The 18,660-nt window shown below is 35.1% G+C and overlaps 1 protein-coding gene across 1 annotated transcript; it reads right to left on the reverse strand.

Moving 5' to 3' along the window:
- Positions 1–5,820: 5,820 nt before the first annotated feature.
- LOC101112418 (olfactory receptor 52A1-like) lies at positions 5,821–6,762 on the reverse strand. Its single transcript, XM_012095925.4, has one exon. The coding sequence runs from the start codon at positions 6,757–6,759 to the stop codon at positions 5,821–5,823; it is 939 nt and encodes a 312-aa protein (XP_011951315.2). The 5' UTR covers positions 6,760–6,762.
- Positions 6,763–18,660: the final 11,898 nt, after the last annotated feature.

The following is an 18,660-nucleotide window of genomic DNA, read 5'->3' on the forward strand; positions in this document are numbered from 1 at the left end:
TTTAAACTGTATTTTCAGAGGATAATTCTGATTGTTATTTTGATCTCTAGCTAAAGACGGAAATGGTTGAGAAAGGGGATCATTTATCATTATTGTATCAAGTAACATGAACTTGATACTTATAAGTAATATTATACTAAAATTAATTCCTCAACTCACATGGACTTATAATAATAACAGCAAAAATATATTTCTCACTCATTTTTCAGTTTTGTTGCTTCAGTCTGGAACTTATTGTGAAGGTGATGCCATTATAATTCACTACTGCTATTGTGTCATAGAGAAAAAGAGACTCTGAAACTAAATTATGGCTTATAAATCTTCATTCATAAATAACGCAGTTAAATCTTACATTGGCCAATGCAAATCACATGATGAAAACAAATGTCACTAGGATTGAAAAATAACACTTCAACAGCTCTATCAGGCAGGTTCAGTGAATATTTTGAACTAATAATATACTACACTGTTATTACAAATATCCAAGAAATAAATAATAGTTTGTAAGAATTTTATTAGATAAATATGTGTTCTGGATATTTTGGTAGAAAAGTGAAATGCATTTGTTGATTTGAATGGGATATATGAAAGAGTTACAGAGAAGAATTTTGGAAATGTTATCATAAGCAATTTTAAGGATGTATTTACTCTTAGTGATATGGGAAACACTGGAGAAAAATAGTTTTGGATATGTTAATTGAAGATGAATGTCAAATATTCTAAGGCTAATACCCAATAGACAGTTTAATGTGCAAATCGGAGGTTCACATGGGTGACTTTAGTACGAGAAAAGCGTGGGGTGAGGGGACAGTGAGGCCGGGATGATGAGTGGTGATGTGGGGAAAACAGTAGGAAATAAAAGAGAAAATGATATGGTATTGTACCATGAACCATGTATAGCTTGTACTAAGAATTCTGGGTTATCGTTGAATGAAATGGAAAATAATTAGATGATTTTGAGCAAGGTAATGGCAGCATTTAAGTTAAATCTTAATGGGGTTGCTCTGACTGCTATTTATAGAATCAGTTAAAGTTTGTAGGAGTTGAGGAAAGCTGAGAGATAAAGACAAATTAGTAGGATATTGCAGCAATTTAGAAGAGATGCTAATGGTTTGGATAAGGTTGGTTGAAATGAATTTGCGAAATTAGGTTTAGGCATGTCTTGGAGACACAGGTAACAAAATTTCTGAACAGGTGGCATATGAAAGATAATATAATGATTGGAGTCAAAGGTAATACTCTAAGTAAAATAAAATGTAGATATCTTCTTAGAAAAACAGTATGTCTCAGGCTTCTCCCACATTTTCTTATTATTCTATGGAGATTATCCCTATGTTACTTACTACCTGAACATTTCTTAGAGAATATTCAAATTTCCTCTGCAACTATGCATGTCCAGAAAAGCCCACATATTGCTTTCTCCACTGCTGCTGTTGCTTTGACTAGTCTAGTTTCCTGGAAACCAAGGCAAAAGTAAAAACGTAGTTGACTGAAAACTGAGAATAAATAAATATGAGCAAAAGTATTTGAAATAAAAAAACTGCGTAACAACCAAAAATAAATGTTCTTTTTAAGTGGACATACAATTGTTAAGAAAAATTAGTACATGATTCAAAGTATTGATATGTTCTCTGACCTAATGCAGTTAAACTTATTGCCAATGACAAAATTATATGATATCAAGAAAAAGATAATACTAAAATATTTGGAAATTAGAGTATCTAAGTAATACATAGCTCAAAGAAGAAGTGTCAGAGAATTAGGAAATATTTCAAATGTAATGAAATAAAAATACAAGAAACCAGAATTTCTATGGTAGGTAAGCTAGTTCTTAATGGCAAGTGATAGCATTAATTTTTGCATTAGAAAAAATAACAATATCTAAATTATGTTTCCATCTTAAAGAGATGGGAAACAGAGGCCAAAATAAATCAAAAACAATATAAGGAAAGAAATACTAAAAATAAAAACTGAATTGAAAACAAAAGATTTTTAAAAATTAATGAAACCAAAGCCTGTTTCTTTCATAAATCTGTAACTTACTTGACACAGAGAGAAATCACCAACATCAAAACTAAAAAATAAGGAAAGCACATCAATACTGACCTTATAGATAACAAAATGAGATAATGGAATACTGCAAACAATTCTATGCACATAAATGTGACAATGTAGATGAAACAGATGAATTTGTTGAAGGAACAAACTATCAAAATACACTCAAGAATAAATAAATGTTTTTCTACATCTATATCTTAGTGAATTTTATCAAATATTTAAGGAAGAAATAACACCAGTTACTTTCAATATCATCTAGAAGCTAAGAGGGAAAGGAAACAACTTTCAGACTTGTTTTATGAGGCCAAACTTGCTCATAATGACAACCAGATGAAAATTGTACAAGAAAATAAGCTATAGATCAATACTCATGAATATAGATGTTAAAATCTTCAACTATACATTAGTAAATTGAATCCTACAAAATAAAGACAAACAATATGTCACTAAAAGTAGGATTTGTCTCAAGAATGCAAGCATGACTGAACACTCAAACAGTGAAGCCCACCACATTGAAAGATGTAACAAGAAAAAGTCATACAATTTTATTGACACATGCAAATATCATTTGAAAATATTTTAATATCCAATCATGATTTTAAAAAAAACAACTTTAGCTAACTAGAAATAGAAGCAAACTTTCTCAAGTTGATAAAGAACAATATAAGTGATGGTTGAAGATTAGTGTCTATTACCAGAAACAAAGTAAGGGTGATCATTTTGACCATTTCTGTCCAATATCATATTTGAAGTCTTTGTATCATTAAGGGTAGATAAAAAAGACATTCAGATTGGAAAGAAATAAAATTATCCCTTTTTGCAAGTGACATGCTATTTACATAGAAAATACCAAGGAATTTAAGGAAATCTTCTGGAAATAATGTTTATCAAGATCCATGTACAAAATTCAGTCAATGAACAACTGCAACTAAAATTTAAAAATAAGTGTCATTTATAATGGCCTTCCCAGGTGGTGCCTAGTGGTAAAGAACCCAGCTGCCATTACAAGAGACTTAAGAGATGTGGATTTGATCCTTGGGTCGGGAATATCCTCTGGAGGAGGGCATGGCAGTCCACTCCAGTATTCTGCCTGAAGAATCCCATGGACAGAGAAGCCTGATGGGCTACAGTCCATAGGGTCGCACAGAGTCAGACATGACTGAAACGACTTAGCATGGATGCATGTCCTTTATAATAGCTCAAAAAATAGATAGAAATATATGTAAAACTTATATACTCAAAGCTAGAAAACACTGCTGAAAGAAATTTTTAAAAGACCTAAATAAATGAAGCTATAACTATAGTCTTGTGTTTGAAGAATATAGTTATGTTATCAATTTTCACCAGAGTAATCAATGGAGTCAGTGCAATTAAATGTTTATATCTTCTCCTTGTAGCTTTCTCCTTTAATTAGTAGTGCTTTTAGATGAATATAGAAACCTTAATTTTACTCTTTAAGAAAACTTTGCTTACCCTGATATAATACAGATACATTCCCTCCCATATTTTCTTCTATGGCTTTATTATTTGGCCCTTCTATTAAAATCTAAAATAAATCTGCAGTCTGCTCTTTGTATATGGTGTGGTTGTTAGAACTAAACTTTAGAGTAATAAATATGAATATTCAACTTAACAGCATATATTAAAAGGAAAGAACATTATTCTCTATTGAACTGTGTGATATATTTGTCATATTCAGACAACTGTCCATTCTAGACCTCTTATTTATTACACTGGTCATTAAAAAAAATCTTTGTATCAATACCACTTTGTCATGATTAGTATAAATTTTTGTTTGAACATAGTGTGGTCTACTAGAGATGCATAGTTTTAATCAGTTGTCTGAGGAACTGGAGCTAAGTTACATTGTAGGTGTGCAGCTACATATAAGTACCCTATACTGAGAAGACAGACTGCATATTTAGATAAAAATCTGTTAAGGGAATGACATAATTTGTGTTAGTTCTTGTTAACTGATACAAGTCATCAGGGACTTTTTGAGGGGCAACTCTTGTGCTACCTCTATTTCAGAAGTATGAGGAAGATATATTTTACATTCAGGATTGTGAAAAAATATTCATGAGGGATCCTAGAATATTCTGGATAACATTATCTTCAATTGGATCATATTACTGTTGTAAAGTAAATTGCATTTCACAGGGATATTTGAAAACACAATGTTTTTTTTTAATACTTTGAGCATTAACCAGAGTCATAGGTTGACCTATCAATACAGCTGGCTTAGAGAAAGAGATTAGATGGATTGATTCAGATTAAGAACATTCCCAGGATGGCTAGAAATGTAAAGGTTCTTTTTGTGTTCAAGGCCTTGTTGTAACAGTACAAGTTAAAGAGGTAACTGCACTATGAGATTGAAGCAACTGATTATCTGAATAGTGAGGAATGCCAGCTTTGTGTCCATGGCTCAGGAAGAGTGCCTTGCTAGCACAGAACAGTACTGTACACCATGGTATAAAGTAACCTTAGGTATGCAACTGATTGAACTGGTAAACTGAGAAAGATGGCACAATTTCCATCACCATGTCTGGGTTATTGCTCACATTTAAGGATCCAAATCCAGAAGAACAATTTATAAAAGTTGGAATGAAATTATATCTGTATTGGAAGAAAGATTTATCTTCTCCACTTTGGACATGAAATGAGCCTACCCATGAATGTAGCCATATCTGAACTGATATGAATGACAATGCCACTGGGACAAATGATGATTACAGGCCAAACTAAGCCATACCACCTGACTGATCTTGAGTGAGAATACCTGCAAGCCCATATACGAAAAGGTCAACAGGCTTTGACTCCTATCATTATTAAGACTGTGTGAATCTTTCCCAGGAGATGCAACAATTTAGACATACATCTAGATGCCAGAATGCAGGGCTAGACAGAACTGTAGGAAATGAAACTGAGCTGTGGGTTGATTGTCTCTTACTCTGGGAAAGCTCCAACTCATGGAGAATCACCTAGAAATTTCTCTGTGCTTGCTTGAAGACTGGAGTTTTGGTAGGGCAGCCATATTTCAAGGCTAGCTTACGGTGGTTAAGGTGGCAGTTTGATTTGAGGGATGCTCTAGGGGTAACAGAAATGATGTCAATGGTACCAGTAGAAAGGCTGTGGTAGCAACTGTGCACCTGGACGAAAGCTCCTTTAGCTGTGACTGTTGCGCTAGGATATCTATCCTAGACTGTAACCAACATTCTCTGCTCCCATCTAGTAAGATATATGAGGAATGTGGGTAGACTCAAGAAGCTACTCCAAATGAGGGACTCTGATTTGGTGTTTTTAAAGTTTAAGCCAGGAAGATATGAATGACAGTTTGTTATTAGTTACTGGAATATTACAGCACTTTAAGACTTTTGTCAAAATTTTGGGCTGCAGCAGAAAAAATGGTTTAAGATGTAACTGTAGTTTAAAATACAAATATTGCAAAAGGAAAATATTGAAAAGCATTAATGAATTTTCCTATCAGTAAATAATATAATTACAAGTTAAATACAAATTAAAAGGAAGCAATAAAAATGAAATCAGAAATAAAATTACTAAATAGAACTAATATCAATATTAACCTGAATAGATTTTATTTTATTCTATCTGTAGTTTGTGAAATAAATGTCTAAAAGTTTGAGTATGATGAAGTGAAGTCTTTAACAATGAATACACAGAGTTTAGCCAATGTCATCTCTATCTTTAGGAAATGAAAATATTCTTCCTATGATCTTAATATTTGATGGATCACCGCTATTATCAGTGATTCAGGAAAAATATCCATGCCACACGCTTGCGAATTACCTTATTTTTCACACCATAGACAATAGGGTTGAGTGCAGGTGGCACAAGGAGGTAGATGGTAGACAGAAGAATGTGGGTAGAGGGCACAACATGTCCAAACCGATGGCTGAAGAAGGAGAAAAAGGCAAGAATATAAAACTCAAGGAAAACAAAAATGTGAGCTGTGCATGTGTTGAATGCTTTAAGCCGTGCCTCCTTTTGGTGTAGATGAAAAACAGCCTGGAAAATAAGGATATAGGAAATGAGGATGAAAATCATGTCAAATCCTAGAATTGTGAAACCTACGAAAAGACCACATGTTTTATTGACATGAGTGTCCTCTGCAGCCAGCTTGACCACAGCCATGTGCTCACAGTAAGAGTGGGCAATTACAATGGATTGGAAAAAGTGCAATCTTTTGAGTAAAATGGGTAAAATGCCAACGAGCACTGTTGCTCGGATTGCCACAGCCAGCACCATACTAACCAGAATGAAAGGTGTAAGGGTGGTTGTGTGCCTCAAAGGATCACAGATGGCAACATAGCGGTCAAAGGCCATTGCCAACAGGATTCCAGATTCCATGCCCTGCAAGGCATGGATGAAGAACAGCTGGGCTAAGCAAGCATCAAAGGCCATGGAATAAAAGCCAAACCAGAAGATAGCCAACATTTTCGGAGCAATGGCTACACAGAGTCCTATGTCAGTGGCTGCCAACACTGCCAAGAAGATGTACATGGGCTGGTGCAGACTGCGTTCTGTAGGGATAATGATCAGTAAAATGATGTTGCCCAGAAGAGCCACTAGGCAGACAGCAAAGAAGGAAAACCCAATCCAAAATTGCACATGCTCCAGTCCAGGGATACCAATCAGTGTCACTGTTTTGGGGTCCATATATGACATGTTCATGGATTCCATGGATGTTAGTGATCTCTTTTCACCGCTGATTCTCATGCCTACAGAAGAGAATGAATGAGAAGTGAAACAGGACACTGACCTCACTATCATTAAGACATATTGGACATTAAAGAAATAAACTTAGTGCTTTAGATGACAATCAGGCCAGAATATTGAGAGGTTCTATGCAGGATGACAGGATGGCGGTAGAAAGCCATCCTACAAAACCTTTACTAGAGACAACAGGGAAAATTCTCAGGATTTCTAACCTACCATTTGTATAAGTAGAAACTATGACTCAGAACACTCTTCTTGCATTTTCCTTGACCTAGAGTCTGGGCTGTTTGCAAAACTGTCAGGCTTTCTTTCTTTATCTCTAGATACCAACCCAATTTTGCTATAGATGCAAATTCTCCCTAGGATTCTTAAGGATCCAGAAAGTACTATTGCTGTCGCCCATGATCATTAGTCCACAATCCTATTGGGAATCTTCACACTTAAGCAGTCTACTCTCGGTCCCAGAGAGCACGCTATTTATCCCCAAGTCATTGGCATTAGTTCTCAATTGTATATCGGTAGGAGTTAAGCTTTCTTACATTCACTTATTCCAATATCAAGATGCTGAACAAGTCACTATTTGGCAGGGCATTAAACATGCCCCTTAGAGTAGATTTGGAGAAGGTGATCTATTTTTAAAGGCTTCTGGGATTGTTGGTTCTATAAATTATCCTTCATTTATGTTTAAGGAGAACTGTTGCATGGAATAGGGAAGGTGAAATACAGAGGATATTTTTACAAGGAGGCTTTAGGAAATTAAAAAAAAAAAGAATAGAGAGAAATATTTCAAGAAGGGTAAAAGCTAAAAATAGGATAGAATTGAGTCAAAAGCAGAACTAAGCTAGTTTACATGTAACATATAGCTGGATGAATGATATTATGCTTTTCCTCCACAAGTTAAAGTTCAGTAGATAACTAGTTGTATATTCTGCTTTATGCAGTGGGGATCCTACTTTTCTTTTTAATAGCTTTACACTGTACTGTGACCCCAAATTACACTAGGACTCTCTACAGTATACTGTGGTTAATTAGCTTTGGCTTGGATTCTGAAGCACTTTTGAATATAATGACCAACTCTTCATATCTCCCTAGATTTATACTCTTTTCTGTATTTGACTTGCATTCCCTTTTATAAGAACCTAATCTCAAACATGAACCATGTTTGGGATCGTATGTACACCCGTGGTAGATTCATGTCAATGTATGGCAAAACCAATACAGTATTGTAAAGTGAAATAAAGTAAAAATAAAAATTTTAAAAATATAAATAAATAAACTAAAAAAAAGAACCTAATCTCAAATGTAAGAAATTTATTTTTATTTCCTATTAATGTCTGTTTCATTAATCATCCTGTAATATTTGGACCATTTCACATTTTACTACTGTCTGTCCATGCCTAAAAACTGGTTGAAACTACTCCCACAAAGAGGTTTCCTCTGATCTTGTCATATTCATATACCATGGAAAAGTAAGCCATTTATGAATAGAAGCGGAAGTCTCTATTTTTGTTTGTCTATGGGAAAGACTTCGATGCTGGGAGGGATTGGGGGCAGGAGGAGAAGGGGACAACTGAGGATGAGATGGTTGGATGGCATCACTGACTCGATGGACGCGAGTCTGAGTGAACTCCGGGAGTTGGTGATGGACAGGGAGGCCTGGTGTGCTGCGATTCATGGGGTCGCAAAGAGTCGGACACGACTGAGCAACTGAACTGAACTGATGGTGTCAATCTCTTGAAAAGATAATATAAGTAGCTGTTTCATAGTCACTTAAAGCACATGTACAACCCACTCCAGTGTTCTTGCCTGGAGAATCCCAGGGACAGGGGAGCCTGGTGGGCTGCTGTCTATGGGGTTGCACAGTCGAACACGACTGAAGCGACTTAGCAGCAGCAGCAGCAGCATAGAGGTATAAAAGGGATTTTTGGTGTAATAATTCTCATACGAATGAAAGAGGAATGATAGAGGTACACTGAGATCCCTTTGCTTGTGATCCTGCACCAATATGAATGCTATGAATGTACTGATATTAGTACTATAGTCATAATAGTCATAAGATATGGATTAAAGCAATAAATGTTGTGACCAATAATTTTCTTTGATATTTATATGTGGTATTTGGAAGAATGTAGTGGGAAAAATGATGAAATGTGCGGAAGATGTTGCTAATAATTATGTATGAGTCGTGAGAAATTATAGAAGCTAAGAGAAAAGGAAATCTCAGAATCCAAATAAATCAGTGTCTCCTGAATTCAAAAATTGCCTGAATTGTAAAGGCAAAAATAGTCACACCCACTTGATGACAATGCTTTTATCAGATTAGTTGTCTCATTATCAGTAATTGGATCACAAAGAGTCTGACACGATTGAGTGACTAAGCACAGCATAGCACAGTCAACACAGTTATACTCTGGCCACCTGATGCAAAGAGCCAACTCATTGGAAATGACCCTGATGCTGGGAAAGACTGAAGGCAGGAGGAGAAAGGGACGACAGAGGACGAGATGGTAGGATGGTATCGTGGACTCAACGGACATGAGTTTGAGCAAACTCCAGGAGATGGTGAAGGACAGGGAAACCTGGTGTGCTGCAGTCCATGGGACCACAAAGAGTCGGACACAACCGAGTGACTGCAAAACAAGAAGTTAAAATTAAGTGCTTGAAAATATGCCAGATGACCTGGCTACTAATCCTAGATCCCACCTTCCCACACTTAACTGTAGAATCTTGCTGAAGATTTTATGGAATATGAAAGTTCACTTGCCTATAAAGGAGTAATAACTTCACTTACCTCAGTGCTAAATGAGATAATATACAGAATAGATTGGTGGTTGGCACAGTTCAGATATTATCTATAGTAGCTATGAAAAAACTGGTTATTTTACCAAGAAACAAGCTAATAATATTGAAGAAGCCAAACAAAACACACAACTGAAAACTCCTTGATTATAGAAATGGGGGAAAAAAAAAGAATTCACAAGAAGATGAAAATTCCAGAGCTTAAGAGCTTTCTTCATCTTCCTATGTATAAGATTGACCACAGCCAAAATATTAAGGTGATATCTTTAGTATCATATAGTTAGGAAATGTCACATAATTTTTTAAAGTGTATTTGTAATAGTTACTCATTTACAAGCTTTGTGAATTAGTAGGAATAAAATGCTGTGAGCCCAATGCATCTAAATTGCATTAAAACCAATACAGTATATTAACACATATATATGGAAGAAAGATGATAATAACCCTGTATGCGAGACAGCAAAAGAGACAGACGTATAGAACAGTCTTTTGGACTCTGTGGGAGAGGGAGAAGGTGGGATGATTTGGGAGAATGGCATTGAAACATGTATAATATAATATATGAAACGAATCTCCAGTCCAGGTTTGATGCAGGATACAGGATGCTTGGGGCTGGTGCACTGGGATGACCCAGAGGGATGGGATGGGGAGGGAGGTGGGAGGGGGTTTCAGGATGGGGAACACTTGTACACCCGTGGCGGATTCATGTTGATGTATGGCAAAACCAATACAATATTGTAAAGTAACTAGCCTCCAATTAAAATAAATAAATTTAAATAAAAAAAATACATTTGGGATGAAAAACAATAAGGGCTTGGGTTTGATGACCTTTAGCTTTTTGTTTGTTTGTTTTAATTGGAGGCTAATTACTTTACAATATTGTAGTGGTTTTTGCCATACATTCACCTGAGTCAGCCATTGGTATATATGTGTCCTCCATCCTGAACCCCCTCCCACCACCCTCCATCCCATCCCTCAGGGTCATCCCGGTGCACCATAGCTTTTAAATAATCTAGTCACACACAGGATCACCTAATTCTTACTTATTGAGAAAAAGAGGAAGAAAAGGTGCTAATAGATGATCTCCAATAGAAGCAAGAAGCCAGAAAGGAGATTGGGATATCTTCTGCCCCATCACAAAGAAGACTAATATTTTGTATAAATTGATAAGATACTAAGCCTTTTCAAGGCTTATAATTTTTCTATATTATCTTACTTTCCATATCCCTCAAACATATACCATATCTCCACAGACATAGATGGTCTGTTGCTCATAATTATTCTTTTTAGTTTTCAGGAAGCCGAAGAACATTAGAGTCAACAGGCCTCCAGGTGACTTGAATCCAGGATCATGGGAACCATTTTTCATACATAATAAATTACTTGAGGACTATAAATAACAAGATGAGACTAAATTATCTGCAAAATTATTTCAAATCTAAATTATATTAATCTAGCTCCCCAACTCTCTTTTTGTTGATGAAAAATTCAAAACACAGAGAACAGAAATGACATGGTAATGGGCAAAAAAAATTAATGACCAAGGCAGCATTTTAAAATGTTAGTCTATTTCCCTCTAGCCGAAGCAGTAGGCTGAGCATGAGTGAGCACACTGCCCAGCAGGTCATTCCTGGGCTCTTTTCTGTCCCATTTACTCTAAGGGCTTAGAGTTCTAAAGGCTTAAAGTACTCTTTGGAATTACTGTTTTAGGTATACAGAGCTTTGGTATGTGCTGATAACCCTCTGAATCTCTTAGATATATCTTAAAAAAACATTAAAGTTATTCATTATTATAAAGGAGACTTGCTGAGTAGTCAGGTTTTTAAAATGTTTTATTCAAAGCTAACCATACTAACTGACTGTCACAGAAGAGTTTGATAGTTGTTAAGAGGTAAGGATGGTTGGATGGCATTACTGACTCAATGGACATGAGTTTGAGTAAGCTCCAGGACTGCAGTCCATGGGGTCACAAAGAGTCAGACACGACTGAGCAACTGAACTGAACGGAAGAGATAAGGATCTAAGAAGACTGTCAGTAATGGGTTTTCCCTCTCAGCGGTTGCAAATGTAGACTGTTTCCTGACCCGGAGCTTTAGTAGTTCACTCACTCACTTCAAAAATCATTAATTAAGATTGCGATGTGAAGATGGCAAATTGCATTTCTGTAGCAAGCATGCAGATTGTGGGGTTTTAAGTGACAGTGACCAAAATATGAGGATGTGCACCTAGATAGTTTTCTTCTGAGTGAGGCTCAACTGTCTGCACTCACTTTCAGTCCTCTCATGATGTCATCACATTTTTGTTTATTTACTTATTTATGTTTTTATTTTGGGTATTAAGTTGTCAGTAGTTTTCCAGCCTCAGAATTATTTATCCAGCTTCAGTACACAAACAAAATCAATTTGAATTATGAGGAGAAGAAAATGCTTTCATGCACTAATAGTTATCATCTTCATTACTTTTACTATCCTTTTTTCTTCAGTGTCCTTAGGAATTTATTCTAAAGGCTGACATCTCTCCCTTCTTCCCATCTCATTATCTTACCTTCTTTTCTCTACTTTCTGATTGTTTTTCATTTTACTCCTTTATGATTGCTCGTCTTTCACTTCTTTCTTGTGTCTTTTCTTCCTTTCTTCCACTTTCTCTCTTTTTTTTCTCATTCTCTTTTTTTATGCCTATTACACTGTTTTCTCAGAGTAAGGTTTTTATCAGTTGTCCACTCTTTCTGGAATATTTGCCTCCCCACTTTCTCCTTTCTCCAATCTGCATTTATTAATTTGAGATTTTCCATTAAAAGAATATAATCTCCTTTAGGCAAAAAACATTTCAGAAATGTTATTCATTGTATATATTTATGTGTATATTTATTCATTTAATATTATATTATTCTACAAAGAATTTAAAGCCATTCATATACATAGAATGGTAAAATATTCATTTTTAAAGCATAAAGCAAGAAGGACAAAGAGACTTTTCATTTTATAGCTACATTATTGAACACTAGTATATATGTATAAATGTATGTACCTATATGTATATTCTTTGTATGCTTCATATCAATGTGGTTTAATCTTTTTTGTCTCTATTAGAATTTTACTTTCAAACAAATACAAAATTCCTTCACGACCCAACAATTCTACTATATAGTGTTTACTAAAAAGTAACACATATAAGTCCACAGTAAGTCTTATATAGTAATTTTTGTAGTAGTCTTTTTCAGACTAACCCTAATGGCTGAAATGTCCATCAAAAGGATAATGATTCTGTTTCTCAATATGATGAACTTTTAATATATGTATACTACTATGTAATCATTACCTAATTTTTAGGTACTAAAAATTTTCAGTATCTCAGAGACTCCCTTAGGCCACATTCCAAATCATCATCCAAACCTCTCTTCACTTCAAGCAACTATTAATAATTCTTGTTTTTATTACCACAGATTAGTTTTACCTTGTCTTAGATTTTATTTGAATTGTAAATTGTAAATTGAAGCTTACTGAGTGAAAAACATAATGAAGAAATTCAAGCAAAGGGATTCATAGCAAAAGAATAGTCTTGAAACAAAGGTCATACATACATTTCATGTCATTACAGTTCATTGTGGGCGTCCCTGGTGGCTCAGAGGTTAAAGCGTCTGCCTCCAATGCGGGAGACCCGGGTTCGATTTCTGGGTCGGGAAAATCCCCTGGAGAAGGCAATGGTAACCCACTCCAGTATTCTTGCCTGGAGAATCCCATGGACAGAGGAGCCTGGCAGGCTACAGTCCACGGGGTTGCAAAGAGTCGGACACGACTGAGCGACTTCACTTCACTTCACTTCACAGTTCATTGTGATAGGGAATATAGTGGGAGATGGAGAAGTTAGTTTGTGTATATATGCATATGTATAAAAATGCATATATTTGTATACACCTTCATATATATACGTACACTTATACACACAAACACATATAATCTTCCTTCTCTAGCCGTATTTCTCACAATATTCCTCATCTATTTTAAATGGTAAAGTATTTGATATGTGGATGTGAAGGAGAAAATATTTTAGGAAAGAATTAATTGCAGTTAAAATTGATTAACTAGAGTTGAAAGTGAAGTCATTTAAGTAAGAATTAATGTCAACGTTTTCTTGGATCAGTAGGATACGCTGGAATCCTCTTCTTATTTCTTCATGTCTCTGTTGGTATTTTGCCTTTTTACTACTTATGTCTGGCCTGTATAGTCTGTGTAATACTCTTTAAAACTTCTAAGTCACTACATGAATGTATACTTAGTTTGGCTATACCTGTTTCCTGTGTGTGGATTGATGTTCCTTTAAGCAGAAATCTTCTTTACCTGGTGCTTGGAGCTGTGATGAGTAAGGAGCCATCATGTTCAACTTTGCAGTATGAACACAAACAGTTGTTTCAAGCTGTGTTACACAACGGAGAGTTGTTTCAAGCTCTCTGTTGTCAGAACTGCAGTTCTGACACAATCTTTTAATGAAGCAGCCTCCCTGTATATATATGTGCATATATACAGAAACTTACTTATCCTTTAAACACAGTCTTTTAAAAGACAGCAAGCCCTTTGTTGTGAGCCCTACACTTCAGGCTCCCTAGATACATCTTTTCTCTCTATGTGATTGGAAAATGGATGGTTCCAAAATTGGCAAATAAATAAATAAATAAATAAAAATCCTTCATTTCCAGGTTGGGAAGAATATATATTGAATTAAATACTCAATAAATGCATATATATGTATGTGTATGTGTGTGTGTGTGTTTGTGTGTATGTCTGAATACTTAACCTCAGCTTTAGTCTATAGTGTAATGTAAACCACTTTTCTCTTTCTTTTTAAAGAGTATGAAATGAGTCATTAAAAAGTTGGGCATTGAGGGAAATTATTAGTAAAATTCAAGGTAATATGGGATGCAGTCTTCCGGTACAAAGCAGATAAGTGAGTTTAGCAGCTGTGATGGAGAGCCAATTGAAGAAAGATTAAGATGGCAAGAATAAAGTGCAGAATGTATGACTGATTACTCCTGATACTAGTGAATAGTTTAGTATTCTGGTTTATTAATTATAACTATTAGAATTAATAAATTTAGTTGCACAACACAAAATCAGTATAAGAAATCATTTTGTTTTTGTACAAATTCAGTAAACAATGCTAAAAGGAAATTGAGAAAACAATTCTGTTCAGAATACCAACAAAAAGAATAAAATAGTTATGAACAAACCTAAACAAAGAGGCAAAAAACTTGAACACTGAAAATTATAAAGCTATTGAGAAAAAAATGAAAGAAGATCCAGGTAATTGGAAAGACATTACATTCATGGATTACAAGAATTGGTATTGTTAAAATTTCCAAACTGTCTAAAGTGATCTACAGATTCAGTGTAAACCCTATTGAAAATTTAATGGCATTCAAACAGAAATAGAAAAAAAAATCAAAAATTCATATGGAATCACAAAAGATCTCAAATAGTCAAAGCAATATTGAGTAAGAACAAAGATGGAGGCATCTCACTTCCTGGTTTCAAAATATATTTCAAAGCTATAGTAATCAAATGGAGAAGGCAATGGCAACCCACTCCAGTACTCTTGCCTGGAAACTCCCATGGATGGAGGAGCCTGGTAGGCTGCTGTCTATGGGGTTGCACAGAGTCGGACACGACTGAAGCAACTTAGCAGCAGCAGCAGCAGCATAATAATCAAAGCAGTATGGAACTGGCATAAAGTCAGAGAAAGCAGATCAATGTAACAGAGAACACAACCTAGAAATAAACCCATACATTCTACAAGGGTGCCAGAACACAGTGGAAAAGAGGATATTCTCTTCAATAAATGGTATTGGGCAAAAACTATGTAGAATAGTAACGATAGAATTACAAAAGCAACTTCACGGCTACTGCTACAAATTATCCTGAAAATCTACTACATATTTTCATTTGGAAATAAATTGTTAATTTCAACAGAAAAAAAAACAAAAAACAAAAACAAAAAACTGGACACCCACATGCAGAAGAATGAAATTAGAGCTCTATCTAGCATCACACAAAAAAAATGAACAAAAATGGATTAAAGACCTGAAACCATAAAACTCCTAGAAGAAAATGGAGGGAAAAGGCTTCTTCACATTTGTCTGGGCCATGATGTTTTAGACATGGCATCAAAAATTAGCCAGCAAAGCAAAAATAATCAAATGGATTTGTGTGGAACTAAAAAGATTCTCTCCTGTTAAAGGAAACAATCAGCAGAATAAACAATAATCTATGGAATGGGAGGAAATATTTGCAAGCCATGGAGTTGTTAGGGGTTAGGATCCAAAATATATGAGGAATATATATATTTCATGTAGCTCGGTGCAGCAACAATAAAGTAACTCCGTTAGAAATTAGGCAAGTGACCTGAAGAGATGTTTCTCAAAAAAGACATGAATGACTAATATTTATATGAAAAAGGTGTCCAACATCACTAATCATAAGGGAAATGCAAGTCAACGTCACAATGGATATCACCTATTATGAAGATTAGAGTGAAAAAAAGACAACAGCAACAAATTTTGGACAGACTGTGAAGAAACAGAAATCCCTGTACTCTGTGAGAATATAAATTAGTGCAATAATGATGGGACACAGTATGGAGTTTCCTCAAAAGTTTAAACAAAGCAAAACACAGAAGTGCCATATTATTCAGTAACTCCACTTTTAGGAAATTGAATCACTCACTCTTGTTTCAAGTTGTAATTAAACTGTGTTAATCAAAGGAATAAACAATATATTATTTACCTTTTTCAGGATTTCAGGTCCTGTTAAGTGGTTGACATTAAATAATATCATATTTTGGAAAAATGGCTACATGTGTCACTAAAATCTGAGGAAATACAGAAATAAACTGCTAGCTCTCAAATTATGTAGATTTATCAATCGCTTCAAGTATACAAAATAGTCTTCCTTCTGGCATTAATTCCGGAGGGACCCCTTTGTGACAAATGCAATTCTTGCTTATCCTCTGAGAATATTATGTTGAGGCTGCTGCATATAAAAGCTAGGCCTTTGAGTTTCTTGTTGGCTCTAAATCAGTTTCTTGTACAAGCCACTTAGGGTTGCTATGAAAGTAGAGAAGGGTGGAGAAAAGGGTGATCTTAGTATAACTTTATAAGACATGAGATTCCATAAAACACACCATCTTATCTTATGAACGACCTAAATTCAAAGAAGGAGAAATAGTCTTTGAGCAGAGGAAATATACACTTATTCTCAATGGATGAAATTTTGAAAGAACCGGATTTTAGGAGGCATAGATCTTTTCTAAGGATATCATAGAAGTAAGGATTCTCTCTCTTTTTAAAATTATTTTATGTTGCATAATTCATTGAAAAAATAAAACATGGGTAACAAGAAAATGAATACCTTGTGTCATCTGGACTCACAGGTTGGTATTTTCAAGCAGATGTCATCCTAGTGATCATATGTATGCTTGTAGACAAAAGCACTTTGAAAACTGATGTGTGTATCCATCAGCATGTGTACTTTTCATCTCTTGCAGTGTTCTATTTTGTGTTTATGCATATAACATATATTAATAAGTAAAAGACACTGTTGTAAACATTGGATAATAAAATTCTCTGTAGGTTATACAATATATGTATTCATATACTTATTGCCCATAGAATCTCATCTGTTGTGTACTCATTGAATCCAAATTACATAAAATTTTCAGTTCATTGTGTTATGATTGCTCTTCCTAATGGAACTTTGTGCTCTTATTCTTTTGATATCTATATCTGTATCTATACCTATGTCTGTGTTTTGTATATATTTATATATACACACACATGCCTATAGATGTGTGTATATATATGTATATACATATATATCATGTATATATTTCAAATATATATGTCAGTTCCCAAGACCAGAAGTAATATGTTCTTTGGATACCATTCTAGGTACCACTTAAGGATACTTTCCTTTAGGCACAAAACTTAATTAGGTCTATTGCTGTTATTGCTGTAGAATTCATATCTCACTCGATAGTTGACTGCATTACAACTTGCTTCTTTACGGTGTGCTTTATAAGGTAAATCATTCAAAAAGCCACATATATGCAGTTCAAGAGTTTTTCACTGGAATAAAGTTTTGGTAAATGTAGATGCCTAGAAAACAATTCTTCAGTTAGTGGTATTTGGATCACTTAGGTGCGTTTACGTGATTTTGGTAAGCATATTGAGGGATAATTACTTGCTTCTTTATGAGTTCACATTATCTTCAAAAGAACTTGTTTGAGACATAAGAAAATCATATTTGTCCTCAAGAGCTGATGGCTGTACTACTCAGTGTAGCTGCCTTAATGGGAGATGGGGGAGAACAGATAGCTAGTAACCAAGGGTTTCGCTGCAACAAAATAATTTGTAATGGTATAAAGAGTCCTTCTTTTCCTTAACCTTCTTAGCCCCTACCTCCACACCCAACACCTTTATCTGAGGGAGATCCCAAAGTCTTCTTTGCCATGTAGGCTTAGCCCTCCACTAGAACTATGAGAATCATAAAGCAATATGATTTATTCAATAACTGATCTTTTAGACATCATTAGGTCAGTTTACAGAGAGCTTCCCAGGTGGCTCAGTGGTAAAGAATCCACCTGTCAATGCAAGAGACACGGGATATGCAAGTTTGATCCCTGGGTTGAAGATCCCCTGGAGGAGGAAATGACAACCCACTCCAGTATTCTTGCCTGGAGAATTCCATGAACAGAGGAGCCTGGTGGGCTAAAGTCCACGGGGTCTCAAAGAGTCAGACACAGCTGAGTGAGTGAGCATGCACACAGGCAGGTCAATTTACCAATCAAGTATGAACAGCTCTGCTTGTATTAGAATGTGGGTTTCTGGAGGAATAAATGAAGGAGCACAAAAGAGCCTATCTCTACAGTGAAATAGCCTGTTTGAAATATTGAATATCGGAAAATATTGAATAGCATTAACCTTAATAAACATTCATCTATATTCATATATATATATATATTTCATGTATATATGTGTGCATATATACTTATAGGCTTCCCAGGTGGCTCTAGTAA

Source organism: Ovis aries, chromosome 15 (genome assembly GCF_016772045.2).
Source record: "Ovis aries strain OAR_USU_Benz2616 breed Rambouillet chromosome 15, ARS-UI_Ramb_v3.0, whole genome shotgun sequence".
Classification (NCBI taxonomy): domain Eukaryota; kingdom Metazoa; phylum Chordata; class Mammalia; order Artiodactyla; family Bovidae; genus Ovis; species Ovis aries.